Source organism: Dendrobium catenatum, unplaced genomic scaffold (assembly GCF_001605985.2).
Source record: "Dendrobium catenatum unplaced genomic scaffold, ASM160598v2 fragScaff_scaffold_853, whole genome shotgun sequence".
Taxonomy (NCBI): Eukaryota; Viridiplantae; Streptophyta; class Magnoliopsida; order Asparagales; family Orchidaceae; genus Dendrobium; species Dendrobium catenatum.
In genome coordinates this window covers 545,566-572,321 of record NW_021319315.1, presented here as the reverse complement: position 1 = coordinate 572,321, position 26,756 = coordinate 545,566, and the positions used below count along the sequence as shown (strand labels likewise).

Here is a 26,756-nt window from a genome sequence, read left to right as displayed (position 1 = left end):
AATTTACTAAAAAATCTTAAAAAAAAAAAAAAAAAAGCATGCCAGCAACTTCATATGACACCAATTTGAATACCCATCTACTTTAGCATAGCACAACTCCAACAAGAAAATAAAACGATAAATACCAAGATGGCCTTGTCGATCTTCTCATGGATAAGCTCCTAACTGGTAAACCGCAAGAAGTCCCAGCCAAATACTAGGAAGCGTCAAACATCTTGTCTACCTACTTTATGTGTAAATCATGAAATATCAATGCAGCTTGTTATCATACTTAACAAATACACTAAGACATCAACTTTGTAAAATGTGGCAGTATTAATTTATTAAAACATTTACTGATACAATGCGACTATGTAAATTTTATGCCAAGAAAATTCGTTTAAATAATCAGAATTGACTCTTCTTTTGCCGGCATACGGCCCCAAGATCCTTAAATCAGAAGGCCAGCAGAAAGCTGAACATTTCTGCTACGTATGAAATGACCAAACACAAGAATTTCTCTGGTATTGCACATAATACAAAACATTTCCTCCAGTTATGAACATCTTGAGGTAAACAAGATTAGCGCTAGAACAAGAAAAAAAGAGAGGAGCAAAATAAACACTTTATCCGGAAACTAATGAGATTCTACTCACTCGAAGTCTCAACAGGTATAGGCGACTCAGCCGTTTTCAATTTCTCTAGTTCTATGATACGCTGGTTCAGAACATCAATGCGTTCATCAAGAGAATCATAGGCGCCTTTAACCTGTATAAAAACAAGCAAGTTAAGTAATCTCAGCCTGAAAATTTCCTTGGCTATTACAGGTGAAAACCCAATCAAGCAGATCATTTATGAATCATGATAAACTGAAAGATCATTACAGCATTTCGTACATCTAAGTAAACATTTCTACTAAGACAGGAAATCTTAATATGAAACCCCCATAATGAATTATATTCAAGGTACGACATTGATGGTGTCTTATCTTAGGGATAGATTTATAATTTAATGATCTCTTGAAAATAAGAATGAGAAGAGAGGATAAAAAATAACTTCCAACAAACCTATAAAAGCATTTTAATTTCAAATTAAGAATTAACTATACAATAGAAATGAAATGTTGCCCGCAGATTATTAAATTATTATAGACGAAAAGTTGTCCATATAATGTTGAATTGATGTAGATAGAAAGATGATATCCACAAATTTTCTATAGAAGAAAAGATTTTGGGCCCAGATTCAAGTGTTTTTCAGCATTGTATGTATATGCTGATCATACCTAGTTAGTTGATTAGTCTATTAAAACTCATTATAGCTCAGCCTTCGTGAGGATATCTGCAATTTGAAAGTTTATTGAAATATAATTTAATAGGACTAGTCCATTTTAAATTTTATTTTGATAAAATGTCAGTCTAACTCAATTTGTTTAATCATATTACTGTGAAGAGAATATTTTATAATACTTATAGCAACCTGATTCATGCAACATAGGTTCCCTTACCTGAAACTAAAAAGAAGCTAGTCTATGAAATTAAAATTAGGATAAGAACTTGGAATATAGGTTCCCTTACAGAAAAATTAATCGAATTAATAGATATTATAATTTATAGGAAGATAAATATTCATTGTATTCAGGAAACTAAATGGGTTAGAAAGAAGGCTAAGGAGATTGATAATTTAGGATTTAAACTATGGTATTCGAATAAAAATCGTACTAGAAATGAAGATATAATTATAGATAAAAGTTTGAAGAATAATGATATTAAAATTAATAGAATTGGAGATAGAATTATACCTTTAAAGAATGTTGTTGATGCTAAGATTATTACTATTAGAAGTGTTTATGCTCCTCAATTTGGTTTGGATATTTGTTGAAATGACTTAGAAGAATTAATACAAAAAATACCTCTTGAAGAAAGTTTTTAATGGAGGAGATTTAAATGGACAAGTTGGTAGATAGATTGATGATTTTAAAATCATTCATGGTGGCCATGGATTTGGAACAACTAATAAATGTGGTAAGACCATATTAGTTTTTTCTTTAACTTATGATTTTTTTTAATTGTTAATACATTATTTAAGAAAAGAGATGAACATTTCATCACGTATAAAAATGGATATAGTAAATCTCAAATTGATTATTTTCTTACAAAAAAATTAGATCTTTTAAATTGCAAAGATTGTAAAGTTATTCCAAATTAAAGTTTAGTACCCAATATCACTTATTAGTTTTGGGCTTTAAGATGAAGAGGCATAAAATAAAAAATAAAGTAAATCAAAATTCTAAGATTAGATGGAGGCATTTAAAGAATATTAACAAAAATATTTTTGAGAGTAAGATTTTAGATCTTAAGATTTTATCAGTGCATGATGATGCTAATATTATGTGGGAAAAAGTGGCTAGTAAATCTTAAAATATTGCAAAAGATATGTTTAGCGTATCAAAGAGAAAAGTTTCTAATAATAAAAATAGTTGGTGGTGAAATCCAAACGTGCAAGAAAAGATTAAAAAAATAGGAAAATTTGTTATAAAAATTAGTTTATATGTAAAATTTTAATAATTATGAAAGATATAAATAGACACATAAGGAGTCTAAGAAAGCAATACACGATGCAATAATCTTAGCTTTTAATAATTTATATAATAGATTATATACTAAAGATGGATAAAGATATATGTATAAGTTAGTCAAACCAAGAGATAGGAGTAGTAAGGATTTAGTTCAAGTGAAGTGTATTAAGGATGAAGAAAAAAAAAAATACTTTTGTAGAAGATGATATTCAACAAATGTGGATGATATATTTTGCTAAACTTTTTAATGAAGATTATGAGAATATGATTGAATTTAGCGACCTTAGCACCATAAATGAAAATAAATATTCTTATTTTTATCGGCATATTCGTAAAACCAAAGTTAGAGAAGCTTTAAAGAAAATAAAGTGTGAAAAGGTTGTTGGACTTCATGACATTCCAATAGAGGTGTGGAAATGCTTAAGAGATGAAAGAATTTTTTGGCTTACTAAACTTTTTAATACTAATTTAAAGACTAAAAAGATGTCAGATGAGTGGAGAATGAATGTGTTGATTCCTATTTTTTAGAATAAAGGTGAAGCACATCAATCCTCATGCTATCCTTCTACTTTTATCACACAATACATGAAACTTGACTATAGTTTTTTTCTTTTTTTTTTTGGCGGCCAAAAATTGAATCTATAGAAAGGCATACATGCTTAGTAAGACTAGCTCGACTGCTTGAAATGAAAAAGGAGGCCACGAATCCATTGTCCAAACAAGAAAATACCTCTCCCACGAATCCATGTGCAAGAAAGAAAAGGAGGCCTCAATTTTCTCCCTTGCCATCAATCAAGGGGTAGATAGTAGTTAGATATAAATTATAATTTCTTAGTTATTGTAATTAGTTTTTTACATTTATTCTCCAGATAGTTTCGTATATAAATACTTATTAGTACAATAAACAAATCAAGCTTTCCTATCCATTCTTCTTTTGTACATCGCATCAAAGCAAGATCAGGGTACTCAATATTACCCTTATTCTTCCTCTATTTCATTCTTCTCTGCATCATGTCTAGTTTCTTTAACTTCTCTAAAATGCAACCATCATGAATAATAAAAATCAAACTAACTCTAAACATTGAAAACCTCATATCACGTGAATTAAAGAAATTATCTGAAATGGTGTCAGATTGTGAAGACTTTTACAAAAGGAAGAAAAAATTTCATCATCCAGTGGATTCTTCTTGGGAGATGAATGACCCAAAATTTGCACTTTTGGATATGATTATGTCATGGTTATGGAATATCATGGTGCCTAAAATTAGTGAATCATAGATGTTACTAAAACTCCAAAAGATATTTGGGAAGATGTTAGAAAGACTTACCCCAAAGTAAAGATGCTGCTCTGCTCTCATTTATAAGACAAAAGAAATATCTTAACAACCAAGCAATGTACCTCCTTATCATTGAATATTTTAATAAAATGAAGGTGTTTTGGATAGAACTAGATTACTATCAAGATCTCAAGATGAGTGTAGCAATGATGTCGTGATCTTCAAATGATTTATAGAAAGAGAAAAGATGTTTGAGTTTCTTGCAAGACTCAATAATGAATTCAATCAAGTTAATGTACAGAATTACAAACAGAGAGAACCTATCTATCATCCATAAATGAATTATTCTCATTCATACAAATTGAAGGAAGAAGAATGAAGATGCTTGGCAACCCAATTACTGAAACATTTACTATAATAACCAGAAAACCGTCAAGAAAAGGTCACTGACTCTTCTCATACAGAAGGATTTTTTTTTTCCAAAAATAACCTGTGGTGCAATTACTACAAGAGAAAGGGGCACATCAAAAAGAAATATTGGAAACTCAACGAAAAGACCTAGGTTATGGTGGAGACAAAGAAGGCCAATTAAAATAACAGGCTCATCTTGTGAAATCAAAAGGGCTTAACAAACAAAAAATTGACAAGCTAAAAAATTTTCTCAATTCCCTATAAAAGCTATGTGGAGCATTTTCTCTAGTTTAAAATGATACCAATTATAACTCTTGTGTTTTAAATACCTCAAATAGCTCCCTCAAACAAGGCTTTTAGATTCAAAAGGCATCAATCACAAAAAAAATTTGAGAGGTTTTCTAGCCTCCACATATTTCATCAATAGAATACTTTCACGAGTGAATAGTTTCCAAAGTCCTATAATCTATCTTATTGAATTATTTTCCACAAACAATTTTTTTCTCAAAGCTTCCTCTAAAATTTTACTTCGATGCTTATACTCACAGACACAAAGATCGAGATATGCTTGATCATAGAGCACTCAAGTGTGTTCTTTTAGGATATCCTCAACTCAAAAAATTTATAAATGTTATCATCCGATAATAAAAAAAAATCTTCACATCAAAAGATATCACATTTATTGACAAGTCCAACCTATCTTCAAGGGAAGAAAATCATCTTGAAGATAAATTTGATGAAACTTCTATCTTCTCTCTTGACATCCCAACTAAGCAAATTTTCATAACCTCCTCAAGCTTATGCAAGGAGGAAAAAACCCAACCAAAATCTCCAGCAAGCTTAGGACTTCAAAATTGTCATCAAGTACTAATGATCAACACAGTACCACACATTCTCCTCTTTAGCCTATAAATATACTTCGAAATTTTTCTTCTAGACATAAAAGTCTTTCTTATAAATATCAACTCCAACTCCATTAAAATTTAATAAACCTTATTTGAGGGAATAGATAATAAAAATTGAAAGGGCATCATAAGAAAATATATAAATTTCTTTAAAAAATAATACTTGAAAAATCATAAGCTACAAAAAAAACCAAAAAAATTATAGGATGCAAATGGACATTTTCGTTAAAAGATAAGGCAAATGGAAGTTTGGAACGATACAAAGCAAAGTTAGTAGCCAAATGATATAATGAAATTGACTATCAAGTAATCTTTGCTACTATCACCAAAATGAATGCAATTCGCATCTTAATTTCTCTGGTTGCTGACCTTAATGATCTATACAATAATATGATGTGAAGAATATTTTCTTACATAGGGATATTGAAAAAGTCTTTATGGATCCTCCACTTGGGTTCAACAGTTCTTATGCAGAAAATATGAGGAAAGCATATTAAAAAAAAAGCATTATATGGTCTTTAACAATCCCAATAGTATGATTTAATATTTTATAGATTTATAAAAGCCATGTATAGGTAAACAAACTCTTCATAAAATACTCCACTGATAATAATTTTTAATTCAAGTATACGTATTCATAATATAATTGTTACATGTGATGGCAATGACTAAAAAAATCACATGCATAAAAACTTGCTGAAATTTTTGAAATCAAATAATTGGACAATCTTAAATTCATTCTGGATATAGAGATTGCTCAAGTAGAACAAGAACTTTTTATCTCTCCATAAAAATATGTTACTGATCTATTGAGGGAAATAATAATAACTAATTGTAAGCTTTATGAAACTTCAACTAAAGTAAGCCAAAAATTGGACATAAATGAAAAAAGAATAGAAATGGACATTAGACAATATCAAAGATTTGTTGGGAAATTAATCTATCTCAAACACATCTTAGCATTGTCTTTAAAGTAAGTCTCATAAATTAACTTATGAACAAACCAAAAGAATCTCACATTCAAGTTGCTTACAAATTTCTTAAGTACTTAATTCAAATCTAAAAAAAAAATTATCTACAAAAACCATGAAACTCTACAAATTGAAGGTTATGATGATGCTGACAGTGGGATCCGCAGTTGATAGAAGATCCATTTTAGGGTGATTTATACTCCTTGGAGAAAAACTAATAATATCAAGGAGCAAGAAACAACTGGTTGTCCCAAGATTGAGAGTCGATTCTAAATTCAGAGTTATTGTGAACTCTTATAGATTAAAATTGTTTAAGAGATTTAAAAATCAGTTCGGAGGAACCTATGAAGTTATATAATAGCAACAAATTTACCATTAATATTGCTCATAATCCAATACAATATGATAGAACCAAATATGTGAAAGTGAATAGACATTTCATAAAAGAGAACTAAAAAAATGTGTTAATTTGTGCTCCATATATCCCAACAAGAAATCAATTTGCCAACATATTCATTAAAGGGTTTTGCAAACCTCAATTTAAAAATATTTTAAGTAAACATAAAATGATAGATCTATATCATCCAATTTGAGGAAGAATATTGAAAGGGAATAGGCCTATCAAAACTGACAAGATTGCTAGAAAAGAAAAATTGTAAAAGCAATGAATCAGCTATTCCATGGATCCATGAATAAGAAAGAAGAAAAGGAGGCCTCCGAATGCTCCCTTAGCATCAATCGACGGGCTTATTAAGGGGGTGGACAACAACTAAAACTAAATTGTAACTTTTTGAGTTATTGTAATTAGTTATTTTGCATTTAGCTTCTAAATTTTATCTACACATATACTCATTTGAGTAAAAAAAATCAAACTTCCCTAGCCACTTTTTCTTTTCTATAGAAAAAGTACGACATGATCAATCTAATTGTAATTTTATAAAAAACTACATTTGTGGATCCATAAAGTAAATTCCATAAAAACCTAAGGCACTTCTCAATTTCAACTATTTTGAATTAACTTTAGAAGTTATATTAACATCTATATCCACATTAATATATATAATAGCTTCATTATACTAAAACCTACATCACTTAGGTATCATTTTGTCATCTAGTAATATTAACTAATAATGGTAATATCACACCACAAAAATTATAAATCATATGCTTATTCTTTGGTCAATTAATCATGAGCCTTTTAATCTCTCAATTTTTCTTGATTGCTCTAATTAACTTTTCACTTATTCAAATTAAGATGGCCTTCGAAAGGACCATTTTCTTGAAGCGCATAAAATTGATACTCATGTTCCTCAATCATAAATTATCTCAAGATCAATACAAACAACAACAACAACATCAAGCCTTTATCTCACTACATGGGGTCAGCTATATGAATATTTTTCTCCATTTTGTCCTGCTAAGAATCAAATTCTCAGTTAAATCTAATCCCAAAAAATGCTAAGAATCAAATTCTCAGTTAAATCTAATCCCAAAAAAAAAAAACTGTTGTTATTAGGTCCCAAGCCCGGTACAAAATACAAAAAAAAATATATCTATTTCAGAGTGGAACTTCAAGAATCAAATTATATTGATTCCCTAATATCGACACAAGTATTTTAAGCTTATGTTTCATCACTCTCCAACAATAATATTTTTGTATATAGGTTTGATTCCTAAATAATTACCATAATTCTAAAAATCCTTTTGTTCTTAAAATCGATACCACAAACTTTCTCCAATCACTTGGCATCCCCTTAATCTTAAGAATTCCATTGAAAAAACAGGTTAACAAAATTGTTAGAATATCACTGATAGCTCACCAATCTCAATATGTTTCTCATCTTCTCCAAAAGTTTTACATTTACACATCTTCTTCTATGTAACTCCAGTCAACTGTTTTTGAACAATTCATAGTATACCTTGTTATTTTGTTCATTATGCACTTCAATTTCTTCTTTAAATTTTGATTTAATAATTAATCAAAGTAGCCCTTTCATCTTTCATTCATGTCTTCATCTTAAGCTAAGATTTTATCATTGTTTTTAGGTATCTAACTTGATCAGAAAATTTTTTAAATCTTATATCTCTTACCTTAGCTATTTTACATCTCTTTTTCTCATTTCTTATCACTTATCCTACTACAAAAATATTCAAAATTTGCAAATTTTCTTAGCTCACTATCTCTTTGTAATACTTCTAGCTTTATATAATTATTATAAGTCTTAATATTATCACAACCTATGGATAAAATTATCAAGATCATAAGACAAGTCATTCAAAGATGATAAGTAGAACAATTGTGTGGAATATCAAGTCTCCAACCAAGAAAAAATAAGTCAACCCTTTTATTATCAATTCCTCATTCCTATCACAATTGGTACCAACCCGCATCCTAAGCCTACACCTTTGATTACTTGTTCTCGCATTCTATAATTTTTCCTAATAACTATGCAAATATACCTTCCCTCGATCCTTTTTCAATAATAATAGTTCACTGATTTGAGATTTTTTTTTTCAATAGCTTATATACCTCCTTACTCCATCAAGTACCTTTCTTATAATATAAACCAGTCGAAGTAGGGGATTTATAGCATCAATACATTTTCAACAATTACAACTGCCTCTTTGCATAATTGTGCATAAATCATATTTAGTCACTCTTTGAAAGAACATTTCTATTCCTCAACAGCATTTGTACCTCCTTGCTCCACCAACAAGTACCCTTACTAATGTATGATCTATTTTAAGACTCTCCTAAGACTTTTATACTAACCATCTTATATGACATCAAATTTAACCAAACTAAGGTCTTAGCAATATAGTTTGAAAGAAAAGCAACTTCTCATCTTTCATGCTATCCTAGGCCAAGTGTTTCTTTTGACTGATTATTCATACTCATAAGATCCACACCCATAATTAATTAATTATAATTCTAAATTGGGTGCCAAAATTTTCTCCAGAATTAAAATCCTTGTAAAAATATAACTTTCAAGTAAAAAAATTATTTATGTTTAATGGTTCACTTTCGAAAGTAATAAAATGCTTTCTCATTCCTTTTTTTTATTCATGCCGGTGATAAAAATGTGATGAGAGAAATAATACTTGATTTCCTGGTAATGTATTCATTGCGCACAAAAAATTTAAACTATATACAACTTTAGATTCACTGAAAATTTCTCCATCCGAGTGTTTGACACCCTTCAACTTTAACTTAAACATACTAAACAATTCAATTTTCAAATATCCTTTAATCGATTTACCTCCACATCTATCAAAGTGAATTGTTTACAAATTTAAACTTCCACTTTTGGATATTGGTTGTGTTTCAGTTTTTCCTGTGTTCCATGGTCTACTAAACAATTTACCTAAAATAGCATGTCATTCATTGCTCGTTGATCCCATCTTCAGGGAAGGAAATGCAATAAATTTTAAATCAGTAAATAAATCATTTCTTGAAATCTTAGTCTGCTTTAAATGAAAGTAGAGCCCGAATTTTATGAAAGGAAAAAAAAGGCAGAGACCTAATATAGAAGACCTAAATAAATTTTAAGATAAATGAAATCTTGCTCAATAAGTTGGTTACAATTTCTGAATTGTTGTTAAGGAAGAGATTAAGTGGAGAACTAGTGACTAAGGTAAAGTAACGAGAAAAAGTTTTCAGTCTTGAAAACAAACAAACAAACTATTTCCTTGACAATTTTAAAAATTTTATGCAAATTACTTGTCAAAAAGTTTCAAAAACAATGGACCGCTTTCTGTCAGATATGAATAAGGAAAACAAACAACAACCTAGTACTTTGGGATTGTTGACTAAAGACATATCACCAATAGCAATACTTTTGCATTGCTGGCAAGAGACATGTTGATAATCATAGACAACCCAGCCCCAAGTAATCCAAGTTTGCACAATTCTGTATAATGAGAAGGTTGCAATCTACATTTAATAAAGATATGCCTAAAGTGTGAACTAGATATGACTAAACTAGACATTTAAAAGTTAATAATAGCCCTAAAATTTAATATATTTGGAACAAGAATTTGGTAGATCAAGAAAAAGTTTGGACCTTTGTTGAAGTCATCATGTTGGTACTTGACGTCAACATTTTGATGCTTGGCATCACATGTTTATGACATGTTGCCACACATTACAAAGGCCTTGAATTGTTCATTTGATGATATGTTGCAACTACAAACACATTTCTCACTCATTTTTATCATTGAAAATGCAACATTACTCTTGTTAATGCTAAATAGGGCCATCATCTGATGCGTCTTGGAAGTAAAAACAACAAATAAAAGAAAGGAAAGGTGTATGAATACAAAGATAATGGCTGTTTTCTGATTTCTCCATCAACAACAATGCAAAATACAATTGATCTACTATTCAAGAGGTAGATTGGCTCTCCCACAAACCCTAGACGCTACTAAGAAACTCACAACAAACCCTAGAATAAACTTCAGCAAAACACAAGCTAAAAACCCTAGACCAAACTCCCCCTTAAATAGCCCTAACACATAATACACACAATTAAAACTTTCTTAAATAGCATAAACACAATTCGAAAACCTTCCTAAACAATCAAACCCATCCTAAACAGCATAAATACAATTAGAAAATCTTCCTAAACAATTAAATCCTTCCTAAAAAGCATAAATGCAATTAAGAAACTTTCCTAAACAACTCCCTCTTGATTAGGAACATTCCTAAACAACATTCCCTTGATTAAGAACCTTTCTAAGTAATTCCCTCTTAATTAGAAACCTTCCTAAATAGCTAATCCTTGATTAAGAATCTTTCTAAACAGCTCCTTGATGTATCATCATCCTCATGTTGTTTCCCTCCTCAAGATAATCAAATTCATCTTGAAGCCACTTAGAGTTGTCATCTATAGCTGCCTGTAGCATCCACTGACAAATGCAACCAAAAAATATACCATCATTGCCACTAGAAATAATGTCACAACTGATGTTCGCAACTTAATTGCCAACATAGTTATCATTTTACGTTTGTCACTTTGGCCAACTATAGTTGCCACATTACAGTCATAATTTAAACCACATTCAGACTTTTCATTGCCTCCTGGAGCTATCTTGGAAGAATCCAGCACACTCAAGAGAGAAGGTGAATTGGTGAGTCTCTAAAAAAAATTGTAATTATGTGGAAACCTTTTAAAAGAATAATGATAATAAGATTACTTTTCTTAGAAATAATTGCATATAAAAGTAATTTTTAAAATAAATCACCAAAATAATAAATAATTAATAATTAATTTTTATTTTATTTTTTTAACAAGATTAAAAGAAAGACAAACATTCACCAGTTTTTTTTTAGTATGGATTCCAACAATGACATCACTATTCAACATATACCAATAAAATGCAAAAAATATGTAAATAAAAATAAACGAACAGGCAAACCAATTTATAACGTTTCAACAAACTTAATCTACGTCTACTTCTCAAATCCTCTCCTTGGGATTTCAAGGAGTACTCTCCTTTTGCTCTTAGCAAAGCAAAGAAACTACTTTACTTCACAGGATAATGGAGAAACTCTTATATCACTCTTCTCATAAAAAAGTCTTCAAAACCTAACCTCTTGGGCTACATTCACAAGATGCACAAGATCTCCCTTTCATTAAGAACCTTCCTAAACAACTTCCTCTTAATTAGGAACCTTCATAAATAGCTCTCTCTTTATGTATCATCATCCTCATGTTGTTTCCCTCCTAAAGATAATCAAATTCATCTTGAAGCCACTTAGAGTTGTCATCTATAGCCTTCTGTAGCATCCACAGACAAATGCAACCAAAAAATCTACCACAATTAACATTAGAAGGTATGCCACAACCGATGTTTGCAATTTAATTGCCAACAAAGTGATATTTAATTGCCAACAAAGTCTATCACTTTAAGTTTGTCACTTAGGCCAACTATAGTTGCCACATTACGGTCATAATTTACACCACATTCAAACTTGTCACTGCCTCCTAGAGCTATCCTGAAAGTATTTGGAAAACTCAAGAGAAATGGTGAATTGGTGCGTCTCTTAAAAAAAATTGTAATTATGTGGAAGCCTTCTAAAAAATACATCAGTTTCTCCTTGTTTACAAAATAATAAAAACAAGATTACTTTTCTTAGAAATAATTGCATATAAAAGTAATTTTTAGAAGGAATAACCAAAATAATAAATCAAAGATAATAAAAATCTTTTTTTTCTTTTTTCTTTTTTCTTTTTTTAACAAGATTAAAAGAAAGACAAACTATCAACAGTTTTTTTTTTTAATATGGATTCCAACAATGATATCACTACTCACATATACCAATAAAATGCAAGAAAAATATAAATAAAAATAAAAGAACAGGAAAACCAATTTATAATGGTTCGACTAACTTAACCTACGTCTACTTCTCAAATCATCTCCTTGGGATTTCAAGAAGTACTCTCCTTCTACTCCTAGCAAGGTGAAGAAACTACTTTCCTTTGCAGGATAATGGAGAAACTCTTATATCACTCTTCTCCTAAAAAACTCTACAAAATCTAACCTCTTGGGCTACATCCACAAGGTGCACAAGGTAACCTACGTCTACTTTCTATTTGTTAGAGATATACAATATGGATCGTACAATTAAAAATTTTACTGGTTTGATTTTTAATTAGTCTTGGATTCTTGGATATTAAATCCGTAAATCTTATAAATAATCATACAATATGATACGAAACATATAGCATCATCTGTTTAATTTTGAATTTATCTATTTATCTATTTAAGAAAAGAATAGATAACTTGTGGGTTCAATTTAAATATAGTTGATCGTATAGTCCAAACTTGGCCGCATAGTACAATTAATTTTAACAATTTTTATATCTTTTTTCTATTAATTAAGACAACCTGATTTTTAAAAATTACGCTTCTGCGATGTATATTGTACAGCACAAACAAGATCATACAACATGATCTTGCAGTGAATTTAGTGTTTAATTAACTTACACTTTTTTTTTCAACCAATTTTACTCCCGTGCACAAGCAGGATTGTTTAACAAATCATATACATGGCACAATTACAAGTCAATCATTATTGTTTATCTAAGCCACTACCTTTTCAGGTCAAGTACATCAGTCTCACCACAACATCTTCAAGTTTGATAAAACCATGATTCGAAGAAACATCCACCTTCTTTCCTATGATATTCACCTCCTCCAAGCTTGTCGCAGTCACCATCCTTAGATCTATCATAGCTAACATTTTTGGGTGCGAAAATTGTGACCTTTGAGCATACCTTGGTAATTTCTTTCAAGTCAGACAACACCACCATTCTCAAATTCTTTAATCATAGATGCCCTTTGATTAATCATTAGCATTATATCAAGATCGAACACTCCAATTGTTGTCAAGATCAACATTGATTGATGCATGACATTGCATCCATGCTGGTTCTCATCAGCTACCTATTGTCACAATTCTATAGATTTAGCCACCAAAGCATCCTCCTACCAATGTCCCTCCGACTAATAAGAGAGTTTGAGCTTTTATAATTAACAAATACTTATAACGAAGTTTACGATCTGAGCCAAGTCCCAAGGTTTTCTCTCTAGAGTTTTGCACTTAAAACATCAATCCACTTTACTTTATGTATGTCTGAGATCTTAAGTTTCGATAAGAGTAAATCTCCCATACTCTCTCCATTTGTAAGATTTCATTCCAGCACACAGCAATTATAACTTTCATGTAAAGTATTATATATTTTTTTTTTCTCTAACTTAATAAGAAAGAGAAAAATCACACTTCTAAAAGTACAGAAAGAACTGCATTTTAAGCTAGGATCATCTTATTTTTGGCTTGGCTAGATAATTATTATATTTATCTATTTTAAAATATTTTAGAGATAATGATGGGAACATCGACAAGAGATTTCGACGCGTTTATCAGAGACGACACAGGAGATCGATGGCCATGATGGAGAGTCATTTACTTTTGATGCATTTTCTGTATTAGCATTTTATGTATTATTCATGTTATTTCAGTTCCGTTTTTTGCCCTTATGGGTAGTTGATCGCTATTGTAGCCCAAGGGGCATTTTAGTCTTTTGTTTTCTTTGTCATTTTAGAGACCTATATATATGACCATCTCCTTATGTATGAGGTTGATTATTGATGAATGAAAAGAAAATTATCGTATTCTCTTTGTGAGTTCCAAAACTTCTCTAGATCTCTTTGTGAGTTCTTGAGGAGAAATCTATTAGATCTCTTTGTGAGTTCTAGTGGAAGTGTGAGGTTTTTTATTCTAGATCTCCTTCTTCTTCTCCACCAATCTCCTTCCCCCTTCACCACAAGAGAAGACCACCACACTCATTGGCTTGGAAAACCCGACCCCCACCTCCTTGCCGCCATCCCTTGGAGCCCAAGCCGCCGCCAACCATCCTGCCACCAGCCGGCAACCTTGCCACCGACCCCCTCCATCTGCCCACCACACCTCTTTTCTTCTCCCCATCCTCTTGAAATTCAAATTTCAAATTTCAAATTCTTTCCAAATTGGAAAATCCAAATTAGTAAAGTTCTTTATGTTAAATCCAATTTTAAATTAAATCAAATTGGATTTAATAATTGTCTTTCATAATCATCATTTCGCATTTGGAAACCCACTCCCTTCCTCCCCCAATCTCCTCCTCCTACTTGAAGCCCCCGGCCCCCTTACTGGGGATTTCCATTGAATGCATTCAATGCCCCTCCCCTTATTTGAAATATGAAATTGATTTAAAGAAAACTTTCCCTCCAATTTCACTTAAAACTGAAATTGATTTCAGTTTTCTCCACAAACCCTTCTCCCCTCTTCTCTCTATGCCGCCGGCCCCCATACATGGGCAAAATTACTCTCTTGCCAAATTAACCCATACCCTCATTTAATTTTGAAATTGAAATTCAAACCTCTCCCTCCAAAATCACTTAAGTCTGAAATTAAATTCAGATTTATTGAGAATCCCTATTTTTTTCTAACCCTAGCCGCCCCCTCTCATCCCAATCCTCCAAGCCGGCCACCACCTCTTTTCTCTTGGGTTTCTAATCGTGATCTCTCATCTACATGCAAATCATGTATGGCGGATTCCGAAGTTGACCACGGACTCGTACTCGACGCCTACAGAGACATCCACATCGTTCGATCACCATTCTTCGACGTCGGATTTGGTTTTGACAACACCGTTGAAGATTACTTAAACCGGATCCTCCCCACTCTCATGGACATCATCGACGATCAATTCTCGGACTACGAGTGGACCATCAACGGCCACTCGCCCGTGCCACCTCCACCTCCGACTACCTTCCCAACAACGACGTTCATCTGCTCGTCCGTCCTAGTGGTTACTTCATTTCTAGTGTGGAAGATCTTTCTCCGCTCAACCTAGATTCATAGGAAAGAGAGTAGATCCTCAAGGTGAACAACTCTTTATTAACTTTTGGATTCATGTTATGCGCTTTACATTACTTCACCTTTGTACTTGATTGAATGTGTCTTGGTTAATCTTCACGCAATTCTTTGCCTAAACAAGTGGAATACCGAGAATTCTTGTAATCGACTTTGAATTGACGCATAATTTTATAAAGGTTAAACTGCTATTAAATTCTCTTGATAATCTTGTGTAACTCCAAGCATGTATCACATCAGATAATTTACCTTAACTAATTTGTCGGAATATTTATCTATAAATAAGCTTAGTTGCAAAAGCCTGAGAATTCTATATATATTGTGCTGGTCACTGAGAAGGAAGATTGAGGCCAACAAATGAGCTCGTGATGATCGATGCTGAAGAAAAATCTGCACAAATTTTGAGATATGGATTTTTTTTTGCAGAAGATTCGTGCTTTTTCCAATGATATATCTTTCCTTTGATTTCTATTTTATATTCGAATGATTTGTTGAGATTTTACTTGTGACCAATAACATTAGTAATGAATTGTCCATGGATATCAAATTTTAATGATTATAGTGCCATCAGTTATCAGAATCAGAACTATGTTAATATGGTTATAATTGATATGCATAATGACCAATATATAATAGTTTTGATTGGACATAATGGATTGTATGCATTTAGCTCGATGTATATTGCATGCGTCATCTGATCATTAATATTTGCACATGACTTGCATGTACATGGTTGTTTTGAGTGTAATGACAATCATAATAAAATGAAGCCATATGATAGTGAGTCCAGTTGCGTGGTCCGCATGTATGTTCTGTGCATGGGGAATATTGGATGTTTCAGCTCAATCTTCATAAGGAGTTTTAAGGCCATAAGGATAAATGTTTTCGTTAGATGAATGGAAGCACCACTCCACTAGTAAATAGTAGTGCAAGAGGGATCAATTCAATCACATGGGAATTCAAGATCTCGTGATTAAAAATGAAGTTTATTTACGAAAACTGAGGAAGAGTATAATATAAATTTTGAGGTTTGGGACCAAAAGAAGCATCCTAACTTCTAAAACTATGGCAACCTTCTACTTGTACCTCATATTTTCTGCAACTAAGTTGATAAAGTAAATTCTAAATTTCTTTACATCTATAGCTAAATTATGAGGGAAATATCTCAATTCTCAATAAAAAAACGAAAGAGCCAAGCATGATTTAATTGATATATATATATATATATATTAGAATCATGCTACATGCCATACTAGAGAAAAATGGACGTAGACAAGGAGTTATGACCTACAATTATGCTAGGAGAAAGCCTGATCTTTCTTTAAAAAGACAGCCAATTTTTTAAAATAAAATTTTAAAACAAAATATCAAGAAGACATTTTTTTCATCTTTTTGAAATACCGAAATTCAAAGCATAGTTAAAAAAAATGCTAAGTGTTTTACTGAAAGGGCATTCATGCTTAGAATGCTTAGTGTGTAAGCAGAAGCTTGTACAAAGAATTTACGGTAGAGCTATAAAAAATAAACAATGTTTCATAATTTTTAATCAAAAAATTTAGACCAGTAACATAGTTACATATCAACAAAAACCATGCATAACAATATAATAATAGTAGAATAATTAGTCACACTACAATTGACAAAGTTAACAATAAAAATAATAATAAGATATAAAAAATATAAAAAAGCTAATCTATGCAAAAATGAAGAAGACAACGATGCAATTATCCTCTGTAATGAAAGAAAAAAATCGCAAAATAATACTACTCAACAACAACAACAACAACATCAATTCTTTATCCCACTATGTGGGGTCAGCTACATGAATCCTTTTTCTTTATTTTCACCTATAAAGAATCAAATTCTCATTTAAATCTAATAAAAAATTTTCATTTCTAATATTTTATAACCAAATTTTTTAGGTCTACCTCTACTTTTCTTAACATAGGAAAAATCTAATACATCTATTCTCCTAACCGGCTCATTGGAATGTCGACATTTCTAATATTCTCTCTAATCTTATATGATACTAGAGCAACTCCAACATTTTCATGTATATGCTCGTTTCACATTCTGTCTCCAAGAGTCCACACATCCACCTGAGCATCCTCATCTCTGCAACACTTAATTTTATGTTTCTCTTTTAATGGCTAACATTCTATGCCATAAAGCATCGCAGGTCTCTCCACCATCTTATAGAATTTTTCCTTAAGTTTGAGGGGTACTTTTCCATCACACAGCATGCCTGTCCATTTCTCCAATTCAACCATCCAACTTGAATTCTACTAATAATATCCCCTCTATTTCCCCATCACTCTGAACAATAGACCCGAGATATCTAAAACATGTACCTTTATTAATGACTTGATCGCCCAAAGTCACAATCCCCTCACTAGATCTATTACTACTAAAATTACACTCCATGTATTCAGGTTTAGATCTACTCAAATGAAAACCTTTAAGACTCTAAAGTTGACCTCCATAATTCAAGTTTACCTTCAACTACATCTCTAGTCTTATCAACAAGAAGAATATCATCATCAAAAAACATACACCATGGCACATTCTCTTGCAAATTTATAGTAAAAACATCCATGACTAAAGCAAAAAGATATTGGCTTAAAGTTGATCCTTGATGTAATGCAGCTAAAATAGGAAAATACATGGTCAAACCATCTTACATTTGTAAAATAATACTCCTTAAAACATATTTAAAAAGAAATTACTAAAGAAGGTCATCCTCATTACAACTAAAAAAAATTACAAGCCAAACAGAAAACTAATAAGAGAATGTTCGTGGGATGAAAATTGGAACCCAAGTTCTTTGATCCATAAAGCATCATCTAGATGTCGCCCCATATCTATGTAACAACAACTTTGCCATAAAAGCTAATACAACCTTGTGATTAGAGGCTATGCTCAATCCAATGAACTTCATTCCATAGGAGGAGTGAATAGAGTTGTGAGTTTGATTCAACCATCACCAAAAAGTTGGATAGATAATTAAAGTTAATGAGCCAACTAACAAGCAAAGATCAATTAGAATCAAAGTTGAATTAAGTCAAGCATAAATCTGATGGAGCTAATTTGAAATCAAATCTAAATAAATACATTTGCTAATATGAATGCATACACACATATTTTCTTAAGTAATAGACTTGAAATTTTGAATTACTGTTTATATGCATTTATATTACATGAATACTTGTGTATGTTGGACTAAGAATTAGTTCTAGGAGATCCAAAATCAATCAAGACCATATCAAGTTTTGGCTCAAATCTAGCTTGAATAGAAGCTAATGAGCCCTGTCTAACTCAAATCAATTTCAAGTCGGCTAGTCTGTAACAAGACTTGTTTCGCTCAAGATCAAATCAAATGGCTTCAAGCTACTCTTTAGCAAATGAGCGGCGGATTTAGCATCGAATTGTTAGATATCCTAAGCATTAAGTCCCAAGAAGTATGGGGCACAGAAAACTAAGATCTAGATATGAAGCCATACAGGCCAAGTTGAGTCCTAGGAGATCATCAGGAGGAAAGCAAGAAAATGACATAAATACAGCCATTGGTTATTCTTATGACATGCAACAAGTGTTATAAAAAATTTGTTCATGGATCCCATGGAACATGGCCTAAAATGTAATAGTGGCTTACACAGTGGACAACACATTAGCAAACCATCCAAAAGATAGTTGTAAGAAGCATGGATAATGCTCATCCAACCCTTCAACAAGCACCAGCTTCAAGTCCTCTACCCAAGCTAATCTCCCGCACATGCGTTGTGACCAACTCTACCTAAAGGATCTGACACATCCTATAAGTAGGCACGAATATTAGTCTTCTGCTAATCTGGAGCCATCAAATGAGATAGAGGAGCTATTAATAAGGAAACGTCCAAAGTCCTGTGTGGCCAAAGAGCCTCATCCCTTAGTGTAAAGCAAAACTCCCCACAATTACCAAATTCAGCATTATAGAGCAAGTTGTCCCCTTGCCTCTATTGGGAGCATGATACCTTCCAAGAGTGAACATTTTATAACCTTTCTTAATTAAGATAAGAAAACGAATAAGAACATGCTAAGGCTTCTAAAACTATAGATTATAATTCTGATCTTCTTCTTCCCTAACTATACCCATTATTATTCACCAATTCCCAAGCTCTCATCTGAACCACCGTAGCTCAAATTTTTTCCTTAAACAGATAGCTATGTAACTCATTGAATTTCAAACTTCATAAGTCAACAAAGAGGAAGCCAGCATCCAACTACACTTCAAAAACCCATCCGATACTTTTCCAAGTTGATTTTCATACAACTCATCATCATCAACAATAACAACAAACAAGAAATTTGTGCCATCAATCATCCCAAAGTGCTTTCAAATAATACCAAAAGCAACGCAAAGCCTCTAACTTTTTGACCCGATATCAAGTTACCCTAAAACCAAGGTTAGTCATACATGTTTATTAGGTTTCGCCAATTCTTCCCAATGACAAATATTTCATTAGAAAGAGAAGAACCGAGTTTGAGTCTAGTGCATGAATCTGAAAAGGAAACTCCATCAAATAAGGGTCATCCCCCAAAGATTTCCTCCAAGTCAAGATAAGGGATAAATATTTAAAACAAAACTCATTTAACCAAAGAATAAGCAGGGTAAAATAAGACATAAGTTAAAGAAGATCAAAAAAGTTGACATCCCAAGGCTAAAAGGAACAAAAAAAACCCCACCAACAACCACCTATACGAAAATATCTATACCTCATCCAGGGAGGTAACTCCAGCAGATATCAAAACACTAGGGATAATTCAGCATTAAAAATAAAGATAGCTTACGACGACATATCTCACCAGGGTTAAGTGTTAACATGTCATGCAATGCTAGCCAAATGGTACCTTAAAAATGAAGCTAATATAGTTGATCAGCAAGCCTCCCATCTAAGTTTATAAACAAATCCAAAAATGGCTTGCAACCAACACGGTCTGGAACCTACATCAAAGCCCCTCCAACATGCCCAATATGCTAGTAATCCCATGTGAAATTCCTCATAGGAATTATATGGGAAATCTCTACAAAAAGAGATACGTGAACATCTTTTGACACCCATTTTTTGTACTTCTAGCAATGTCCCTCTTAAAGATTGAGATTTGTTTCAACCTCCACAAAAAGTCAAATATAACAACAACATCAAGCTTTTATCCCACTACATGGGGTCAGCTACATGAATCTTTTTTCTCCATTGTGTCCTATTAAAAATCAAATTCTCATTTAAATAAAATAAAAAAGGTCATTTCTTAAACTTTCTACAAAGTCTTTTTAGGTCTACCTCTATCTTTTCTTAATATAGGCCGGATCTAAAACATCGACTTTCCTAACCGGGTCATCGGAAGGACGACTTTTTTTGTGACCAAACCATCTAAGGCGACTTGCTCTAATCTTATCTACCACTGGAGCTACTTCAACCTTTCACATATATACTCGTTTCGCATTTTATCTCTAAGGGGCTGTTTGGTTGCCTGAAAAAGGAATGCAGTTTAAAACGCATGCGATATTAAAGGAATGCGATGTAAAATTAATACTTTGGAGTAGTTTGTATGAGTATAAAAAGAATGCATGGCTTTACCTTTTTTTTGTAGTAAAGTGAAGGCAATATAAAGTGTAAAAAGGTTGTGTAAGGGGTAATTGGCAACGGCCCGTGACCGACATTAGTGGCCGGCGGTGACGACCATCGATGGCAATGGGATGGCGAGAGGTGGAGGTTGTGGCGGCGGTGGGCGACTGGTGGTGAGCAGTGTCGAGCAGCTGTGGGTAGCGGCAACGGCGGGCGGCGGTGACAACAGAGGATAGTGGCGAGTGGTGGTGGAGATAGTGGCGGCGCTGGTGGTGAAGCAAGCTTTGGAGTGGTGTAAATGGTTCTCACTCAAAATTAGGCGAGAACAGTTTACGCAAAAATGAACTAGAATGGAATACACTGCATTTATTTTACTTTACATTAGATTTGTTTTTCATCCAACCAAACCCCAAACTTTTCAAAACCCCTACATTCACTTTACACTCACTTTAACTCCAACAAAATTGCCCCTAAGTTTAAAACCATTCATCCACTTGAGCATTTTCATCTTTGCAACACTTAACTTAATTTTATTCGTATCTTTTATTGGTCAACATTCTAAGCCATAAAGCACCGCAAGTCTCACAAAAATCTTATAAAATTTTCCCTTAAGTTTGAGGGGTAATTTTCTATCATACAATAGGCCCGATGCATTCCTCCACTTCAACCATCCAACTTGAATTCTACAAATAATGTCTCCATCTATTTCACCATCGTTTTGAACAATAGACCTGAAATATCCAAAATATGCACTCTTTTTAATGAACTTGATCACCCAATGTCACAATTCCACCACTAGATCTATTACTACAAAAATTAAACTCTTATGTATTCAATTTTATATCTACTCAAATGAAAACTTTTAGACTCTACAATTGACCTCCATAATTTAAGTTTTTTTTTTCAACTTCCTCTCTAATCTTAACAACAACAAGAATATCATCAGGAAAAAAACATGCACTAAGGTACATCCTCTTGCAAATATCTATTAAGAACATCCATGACTAAAGCAAAAGATATGAGCTTAAAGCTGATCGGCTGATCTTTGATGTAATCCAACTAAAATAGGAAAATAATAGGTCAAAGCACCTTGTGTTCGAACATAAGTAACAACTTCAGTATACATATCCTTAATGACTTGAAAATAAGCATTATTAACTCTTTCTATTCTAAAACTCTCCAGAGCACTTATCATATCATATGTAGATCCTTCTTACTCTCTCTATATTTCTCCATCAAACCTTTCAACAAATGTATAGCTTCCATAGTAGACCTACACAACATGAAGTCAAACTAATTTTAAAAAACATTAGTATCACTCAACAAAAAAGTTAATCTATGAACAAATTTCTACTTTGTTTTTATAAATGTATAAATGTTGGTAAAAAATCATTTAATGCTCAACATCTGGTAACCGGTTTGTAAAGGCTTGTTCATGTAAATTTTAACTAGAAAAAAAATCAATGCAAAGAGAAGTCTATGTGATACTTTTTGATGACTTAATTACACATAGGATGAAGGCATTGTCTCAAACAAAAATATCGCCTTGATCAGACCATTCCCCTCTAAAAGAAACAACAAACTAACATAAAGATCCGCATCATTTTTTATTTTCAAGTACAAGGACTAGGACAAAACGGCTAAGTATCCTTCGTAAATAGTTCGAAACTAGAGCATATTATAGCCACTAATCGCAACAAGAGAACACAATACAACGAAACAAGAAAATGAGATGATCCTACAAAAAAGGAAGAAAAGGAAGAGTAGTCCTTCTAGGGTTAATGAAAAAAAAAGGGGGAATGACAAAAGGTAACCTTTTGGAAGATGGCCTGCTGGGAGAACATATAGTCTTTATAGAGGAAATAGAAGCCAGCAACCGATGCTGCGGTGGCGCCAGCGAAGAAGGACGATAACCTGACCCGGAACATGAATCCCATAGCACTCGCTACTCTCCCTTACCCCTTAATTTCAGATTCCCAGGCCGCCTTGATGCCTTGCCGCCTTGCCGCCGCTCTGCTTGGGTGGAAGGAAAAAAGAAAAACAAGATCAGAAACACTTTCGGGCTCGGTCGCCGCTGTAGCCCTGGAACCCAAGCGAGCGTCCAACAGTGCGCACCCGAGGGTCGAGGGTTACTGAGAGCAGCGTGATTCGGGAACTTTTATTATGTCCTGTGACGGACGTAGCTGGATTGTTACTCGGTTTTTCTCCGTATTGGTATTATAACGAGCAATATCGAGCAATACTGCTAATTCCAAAAAATATCGATTTTTCTAGAAAAAACTCGGTATTTTTTGGGATTAGTCGGTATTGCTCAGTATAACTCGGTATTTTATCTTCACATAATGTTATTTTTGGTTATTGTTGGTATTGCTCGGTATTTCTCATTTTGTGCCTGCGATCTTAATGCCGGCCGAACGTAGCTCTACGTACGTTCACCGGACCAAATAAAAGTTCGTGGTGATTCGGAGGTTCGAAAAGGGATACATTGAAAATGGATCCGTGCATTTGGCCTCTTAATTTTTTTTTTCTTATGTGAGTAACATGTTTTATAATTTATTTTTCATCATTTTTAAAATAAAAATTTAAAGTAAAGTTCATTTTCTTTTAAAAGCAATGCGCTACTAAAAAAATTACATACAAAATTAAATTAATTTCGTTTTATTAGGTAGCCAAAAACAATTTTTGCTTAAAATATGTGATTGAGTCACCTAATACACCTGATCTTTTTTAAGGGAATTTTTTATAGTGATGTTTTTACTCTTTCTTTTATAGGCTATTTTTATATGAAGTGATTTGGTGTAACACAAGAGATTTGCAAGTATTCAATTGGTGTTTAGTGTCAATAAATTATCAGACCCTCCAACTAACTTCAAATTCAATTCCGAAATTTTGAGTTTAGGTCGACCCGTTTAATAAACAGATCACATTCAAGTTAAGTTTTCTGACCAATTTATTAAACAGGTTAGATTCATGTTAACTAACGAACTCATTTTTAACTCAAATATGACATATTTAATATAATTTTTCCTATTTTTTTTTTATTTTTGGGTATATATAATATTTTTATTTTTTTTATCAAATATACTAAATTTTATAGGTAATAAGTGATAAAAAAAATTTAACCAAAATAAGTTAACGGGTCGGTCTCAAGTCATTCGGATTACTAGAGAATTTATGCAGGTTGGTGTTTTTGACCAGTTTATTAAACGGGTCATGCTCAAGTTGATTACATTCGGGTCGGATCAATTTCAAATCGAACATGAACCTGATCAGTCAACCCAATTTAACACTCATAGTGGAAGCCAATTTAAAGGTTAAAACTAAAAATTGTATGTATTTTAAATACTTTTAAATTTACGATTTTATTTAAGATGAAAAGATATGTGGCACGCTTATTAAATAAGGCTTATTTGATAACATAGTTTATTAAAGAACATAAATTCGAATCACATTTTATATTTTAAAGATCATCATTTCAAAAATTATTATAATAAAAAATAAATATCTCTAAATTGAACTTTTTTTTTTTACCTTCATTCATGATGTATACAACAAACAAATGCATTACACTCTAATCGGTACAAATGACCCTATGTAATTGTCTTCACACGTATGATAACCCAGCAACAACTACCCCAGAATTAATCTAAGTTATTAGAAACAAAAACATAAAAAATAATTATGTGAATTTATTTTCTAGTCAATTAAACAATCTTAAGACATTAAAATTTTCAAATATATTTCATTTATAGTGCATCTAAAAGTACATATGTATCATAAACACTTGCAATAAAAAAAAAAACTCTAATAATTTTTTATTCTAGAAACTGATATTATGAACTTTAGCAGGATTTCTCTTGAAAACCTTCCTTGTTTGAAGTATGATTATTATGAGTAGCTTATTATGGTCTTTTAGGAGTATTTATTTGGGTTTAAGTGATGATTATTTTATATAGTATAAATTATGGTCAAATAAAATGTTAAATAACATGATAAATACATAATTTTAATGCATATTATATATTTGCATATGTGTTCACAGGTGCGTAATAGATAGTCGACGGGTTGCGATGAAGGAACTCATATTCAATAGAACCCATATGAAAACTCACCTTGGACTACCAAGGGGAATCGTCCTGCATGGGGAAGCAATTCTATATCTTCTTCTAACAAGCAACTTGTAGCCTGTTGCATGAAAAGATAGTTGTCGCGATCATTCACTTACTCTCAGGGCAAGCATCCCCACTCATTCATTTAGAACTACAAAAAAAAGCCTATTCATCGGCCCCTTAAAACATCGTACCGCCCAGATTCGATCTTGACCTATCCTTTTTTGCTAGGGACATCTCACTCGCTTTTCTCTTCAAAGGTGATTTGAGGCCTTAAATACAAGTCATTGACAACCTCAATCAGCCACAAGTCATAGGTTTCCTCATCTTAACATTTGTCGATTAACCTGCCCAAGGGTACTTACCTAAACCTACTTGGCATTATTGAACTTGCCCCAAAAATGAACTATCAAAGGCTGCTTACTGCCACCCCCTCCAACAATTTATTATGAGACACATGTCGAAGCTATCTGTAGTGAGAGTTATTTTAAGTCGCTATATTTTTTACATTTTTTGTATGTAAAATTTCCTATAACCCTTGAATCCCTATAAAAAATGGGTGAAATGAGCATTTTGGATATTTTTTTACATCTTTTTGAACATCCTCTATATCTTTTAGATTGAGCGAGATTCTGAACCTTTGAGTATTTCCCCACATATTTTCTCTAGTAAACCACTTTCTCTATATTCTCATTCAGGTTCAAAGTCACCACTCATAGAGTTTATCTGCTGATAAGATCGTGCATCATCGACAGACAAATTTGAACCCAACACATTAATTTTGACCTTTTTGGCAAAAATTTTGTGAATATCATATGTTTTATATTGATGTCAGGTTTTTAATCCCTCAATTGCACTGCATTTGTTCAAACACTTGCAACATTAAAGGTTTTAAATTATTGCCATTGTATTTAAGAGAATCTTATCATTCGGTTTTACAGTTCACTTACAACCAAATACAAGAAGTAGTCTTCCTGCATTTCTTTTACAGCAATCAATATTTTGACAGCATAAAGATGGCGATAAGAACGAAGAACATTAATAAATACATTATTCCATAACTCATAATTTGGGTTCTATCTCAATGTTATGTGTATGAAGATGATTTGTTAGACATCAACGAAGAGTTTGAAATATTTGTTCTTTCTCAACAATGAGTTTATCAAGAATTGGATGGTAAATCTCTGAAACTCCCATTGAAAAGTTTACACTATCGTGTAAAGGCAATGGAGGACATTCTGACAACTCTAGCAGACAAGTCACTTCCCTTTAAAAGCTTGAAGATGAAGGAAGAACCACATCACAATCCTTGATTCATCAGTAAGCACAATTAATTATTCAACCACTTTCTCAAGCTCTTATGTCACTAATGATAACTTTAATTGAGAAATATCATTTTTTTTCCTATTTTTTCTATCCTCTCTTGCACTAAGGAGCCTCTGCAAATGTGATTTTAAGAAGATGAATCAGCATTTGAATTGGGCAACAAAGAATCATATTGGGAT

At 32.3% G+C, this 26,756-nt stretch overlaps 1 protein-coding gene across 1 annotated transcript; it reads right to left on the bottom strand.

Annotated features, from left to right (window-relative positions):
* Window positions 1–296: 296 nt before the first annotated feature.
* LOC110106108 lies at window positions 297–23,269 on the bottom strand. The gene is made up of 2 exons (XM_020835870.2): window positions 22,957–23,269; window positions 297–747 (listed from the first exon to the last, which is right to left on the bottom strand). Exons 1-2 carry the CDS (start codon window positions 23,077–23,079, stop codon window positions 628–630), a joined length of 243 nt encoding a protein of 80 aa, XP_020691529.1. The 5' UTR covers window positions 23,080–23,269; the 3' UTR covers window positions 297–627.
* Between the last annotated feature and the right edge of the window lie 3,487 nt (window positions 23,270–26,756).

What these genes read in the sequence shown, in the direction of transcription:
- LOC110106108 (XM_020835870.2), bottom strand. Translation starts at nt 23,079, where the DNA reads ATGGGATTCATGTTCCGGGTCAGGTTATCGTCCTTCTTCGCTGGCGCC. An exon ending in AGCAGGCCATCTTCCAAAAG is followed by an intron (nt 748 to 22,956) that starts GTTACCTTTTGT and finishes GTTTTTATACAG; the next exon opens with GTTAAAGGCGCCTATGATTC.